The sequence below is a fragment of the Meleagris gallopavo genome, chromosome Z (assembly GCF_000146605.3).
Source record: "Meleagris gallopavo isolate NT-WF06-2002-E0010 breed Aviagen turkey brand Nicholas breeding stock chromosome Z, Turkey_5.1, whole genome shotgun sequence".
Lineage (NCBI taxonomy): Eukaryota > Metazoa > Chordata > Aves > Galliformes > Phasianidae > Meleagris > Meleagris gallopavo.
In genome coordinates this window covers 350,477-355,104 of record NC_015041.2, presented here as the reverse complement: position 1 = coordinate 355,104, position 4,628 = coordinate 350,477, and the positions used below count along the sequence as shown (strand labels likewise).

Below are 4,628 nucleotides of genomic sequence, written 5' to 3'. Positions count from 1 at the left end.
CGGCTCGACTCAGCCCGGCCCGCGGGAGCGGCGCGGCTTCGCCGGCGCTGTCCGTGGTGCTGACGCCGGTCTTTCTCATCTGGAGACGGCGCGGCCTGTGTGTGTGTCCCCGTATTTGTGTGTCCGTGTTTGTGTGTCCCCGTGTCCATGTGAGTCTGTGCGCACACCTTTAGGTCCCAATTCGCGCTGAAGTTCCTCGATCCCTCGTTCGTCCCTATTACAAATTCTCTGGGCCAAGAGCTACAGGAGAAGCCCTCCAAGTGGATATTCAACCGGACAGCGTTCGCACAGCAGAGGTGAGCGTGCAGCTTGTCCCACTTGTCCCCCTGTCATCCTCCCTAGAGTTGTCCCCTCCCCCTGAATATTTGAAAAAGTACAATCAGGGACTGCTAAATACTCTGGATTCTGAGTAATTTGCCAACAGTGAGAAACAAAGGCTGAATCAGAGCATTTCCCAAGATGGTTACAGCTATCTTGGAAGAATTGATTAATTCAGAGCAGGACACCAAGCTGCAGCACACATCCTTTTACCAAACAGAACGTGACCCAGTTTCTCAGAGTGCAAGAGAAATTGTCATTTCTTCAAGATAAATAGCTGGTTGATTAAAACTCAAAACGAATCAGATTGTAGCAGCCGTGAAGTGCTATGTATATGGAGGACAAAATATGTCCAGCAATTCTGACCAAGTACAGCTCCACTCTGGCTGTGGATTGGGCAAAAGGCAATTCAGTGGGGCCACCAAGAGCCCAGACTCCCCTGAGATGCCTTCACTGCACATTGACTTCTGCTTTCTGTTTACAAGTTCATGGCCACATTGCATTGTGGCAGTGCAAAGACTTTCATGTTTCCTTAAGCTTCCTCAAAGCTTAATGTGAAACAAGATGGATTTTTATTTTCTTCACTACGATGTGATGTCTGCCCAGCCTCTTTTATTTAATGGCTTTACTGCAGTATGTTTATATATAGCAGTAAAGTTGTAAAAGAAACAGAAATCCTTTAGCTATTTAAGATGACTACAACCATCTTGGACTACAATATCTTAGTTTCGTATTGATGAATGCTTGCCATTTTAGAGGGCGCATTATGTCTCTGCCCACATGTCCCATTTGAGTAGCCCATCAGCAGCTGCAGGCCGTCAAGATGAGATGGCACCTTGCTTGCTTCATCCTTTCCTTGGGATCTCCCTGGCTGGTGCAACAGTGGCCACTCGTCAGTATGGCTTCATTCCTGGCACCACCGCCTCATCCTTAATAAATAACTAAGTGTCACCCTGCTGTTGATATGAGCTAATGCCTCAGGATCTGCTGCTGCATTTGTCTGTCATCCATAACCCATAATTAGGGGACCCAATGGGACTCCATTAATGCTTAGATACTGGAGGATGTGAGCTGGAAGAAAGGTTGTTTTCCATAAACATGAGCAAATAAAGTGGTATTGGTTTTCTAATTTTATGCTCTGCTGGGGAAATTCCTGAGCAAGGTTAGTTCTACTTGTTTTTTGGTTTTTTAAGTATTCCAAATAACCTTTGCAAAAATGTTGGCATGTTTGCTCTAATAAGACATTAAGGACCTATGTTTACACAAAGGGAGACAGTGACTGTCACTTGTTCCATGACTAAAAGCTTCCTGATGAACACAGAAGGAATATTTGCATTTAAGAAATCACCTACATAACTGTTAATTCAGTGGGATATTCTGGACTTCTTGATTTTGCTTCAGGTATCTCATGGCAAAACACAATGTCCATCATTAGCATAGACCATGGTCCAGTACTGAGAGCTCCCTCATTGCTATCTGTTTATTTTGATTTTAATTCTATTGCATTGCATTGCTCAGTAGACTGCTATATAACATTTTAGAAAGGAAGACTTAAGTCTATCTGGAAACAAATCTCTCTAACACAGACAAAGGGGAAATACAACTCAATGTTTTCTTTTTTTTCTTTCTTTTTCTATTTTGTTTCAGACAAGAAATCCTTCAGCATGTCGATGTCATAAAAAATTTTCTTTGACCAAGAATAGTGTTCGGATTGGACAGCTGATGCATTATGATTATTCCAGCCATAAGTATGTTTTTTCCATAAGCAATAACTTCAGATCACTGCTTCCAGATGTGTCACCAATCTTGAATAAACATTACAACGTTTGTGCCGTGGTTGGAAACAGTGGAATCCTGACTGGTAGTCAATGTGGGCAAGAAATAGATAAGTCTGATTTTGTTTTTCGCTGCAATTTTGCTCCAACTGAGGCATTCCAAAAAGATGTTGGAAGGAAAACCAATCTCACAACCTTCAACCCCAGCATCCTGGAGAAGTATTACAACAATCTCTTGACCATTCAGGATCGCAACAACTTCTTTCTGAGCTTAAAAAAGCTTGATGGTGCGATTCTTTGGATCCCTGCTTTTTTCTTCCACACGTCAGCAACGGTCACTAGAACACTGGTTGACTTCTTTGTTGAGCATCGAGGCCAACTAAAGGTCCAGTTGGCTTGGCCGGGAAATATAATGCAGCATGTTAACAGGTGTGTATTTTTCTCTCGCATTTAGCTTGTCAAAATACGTATTTCTCCCTCTGTGAACACAATGGTTTTTATTTTCCTCAACTGAAAGGTACTCCCTGGCCAATCAGGACCTGGCACTGTTTGCTTTCAGAGCCCACGCAGTTCTGTCATTGCTTCAGTAAGCGCTCCAGGGTCTGTGCCATCATGAGACTGTTCAACTGTTCCCACAGCGGCTTCCGCAGAGGCAGAAGGAGTGTGGAGGAGTTGAGTGAGATTCTGCATAAGAAAAGAACCACTTACAGAAGAACTTGCTCTCAGCTAGCAAATAGGGTGCCAGCAGACATCTGCAGAGTGATCGATCTAGGCAAATCTATTGCAATTCATGTATGGATAACATTGCCACCTCTTTAGAAAATACACTGCACCAGGAATCAAGGGATTTGCTTTTCTGGATAAGGCACTGTTTTTCCAGGTGAAAAACCAAAAGCAGACCTTGAAAGAGAATGTTGATACATTTCTCTTCTTTACAGACTGACCTGAACAGCAATCCTTACCTTACTCCAGTTATCAGCTGTGAACACTGATGCTCTCCATGCTGTATCATTTTTGGTGGTTTCCATACAGTAATCGTATTTTTTCTTACAACAGGCGCACGATGTTACTTGTACCCTATACTAATTTGCCTTTGTTTTTTTTCCACAGATACTGGAAAAACAAACACTTGTCACCCAAGCGGCTGAGTACAGGTATTCTCATGTATACCCTTGCTTCTGCCATATGTGAAGAGATTCACTTGTATGGATTCTGGCCCTTCGGGTTTGATCCCAACACAAGGGAGGACCTCCCGTACCACTACTATGACAAGAAAGGAACCAAGTTCACCACCAAGTGGCAGGAGTCCCACCAGCTGCCTGCAGAGTTCCAGCTGCTCTACAGGATGCATGGTGAAGGACTGGCCAAACTGACCTTGTCGCATTGTGCCTAAGAACCTAAATCTTGAAGTGCCAAATGATTGTCTAAAAAAGTGCCCAACTCTGAGTTAAATGCTCTTCAGATACAATTACTAAAAAAAAAAAATCCACCCTAAAATATTTTCCATAATAAGCAGATGCTTTTCAATCACCCTTGCCATTGTTCATCAAAGGGTCTCAGCACATTTAGCAATGCAGAAAATGGAGAAGCACTTATCAAATTCTGTGGATGCTATTCATGCAGCAGCACAGTGAAGCTGAAATATTTTGCTTTTATATATATGCTATGAAATATGTTTTAAAATCTTTTCATATTTCAGCATCCCACTACATTCCTGTAAACATCTTATTTCGGTTGTTCCTTTCAGATTAGGATTAGGAACTCTGCTTTCATAAGGCACTGCTTTTCTCGTACATGTTGCTGTGAGTAGCTCAGCATACATGGATTTTCCTTGACCAATTGGTAGAGCCACCCCGAGCCCCAGCTCACTGTCATTTGCAAGTTCCTCAGTGTGGATCTCCATTTCCACTGCTTGCATATTTTCGTATTTACTGAATTTTACATTTTTTTAAGAACAACAATGGAGAAGGTCAAAATATGGCTTGCACCTGGCTTCCCCATCCCTCTGTGTGTGTCAGTGCTGTATGCTGCGGGGGGATGAGTGATTCCCAGTCCAGTTAACTGTACAGGAAAATGTCCCCCCATCAGCCCGAGGGGGAGATGGAGTGAGGTCAGGGCAGCCCAGTTTCTGAGAAATGGCCTTGAGAGAGAAGTAAGCACAGTGGGAATGTGGAGAGCAGGAGATATGATTTCCAGGGTCCCGTTTTACATCACCAAGTTCATGGTCAGACAGCTGAATAGGTGGTCTCGTGTTCTGATCAAGAACAGATGTTTGGGAAGATGGAGCTTTCTAGATACCTTTGAAGGTCAGGCTGGTTGCAAAAAGGACAATTGATAGGTTTTCTTGTATTTGAAAATCTTGGCCATGTTGTCTCAGGATAAAGGAGTCTGCAAAGCAACTTTTTTCTTATTAAAACAAGTATGCTTCGAAGTATTTTAACATTTTTATATTATTCTGTACAATGCTGAGAACTGACTATACATGGAAAGACAATGCAAAAGGCAATTCAAAATCATACCTTAACAGTGCACATT

At 42.7% G+C, this 4,628-nt stretch overlaps 1 protein-coding gene across 1 annotated transcript in view; it reads left to right on the top strand.

Moving 5' to 3' along the window:
• Positions 1 to 3,572, top strand: part of ST8SIA3 (ST8 alpha-N-acetyl-neuraminide alpha-2,8-sialyltransferase 3) — a 10,393-nt gene extending 6,821 nt beyond the window's left edge. The window contains 4 exon segments of the mRNA XM_019610148.1: positions 155 to 296; positions 1,966 to 2,003; positions 2,006 to 2,522; positions 3,204 to 3,572. Of these exon segments, the coding sequence (XP_019465693.1) occupies positions 155 to 296; positions 1,966 to 2,003; positions 2,006 to 2,522; positions 3,204 to 3,486 (980 nt within the window). The 3' untranslated portion in view covers positions 3,487 to 3,572.
• The last annotated feature ends 1,056 nt before the right edge of the window (positions 3,573 to 4,628 follow it).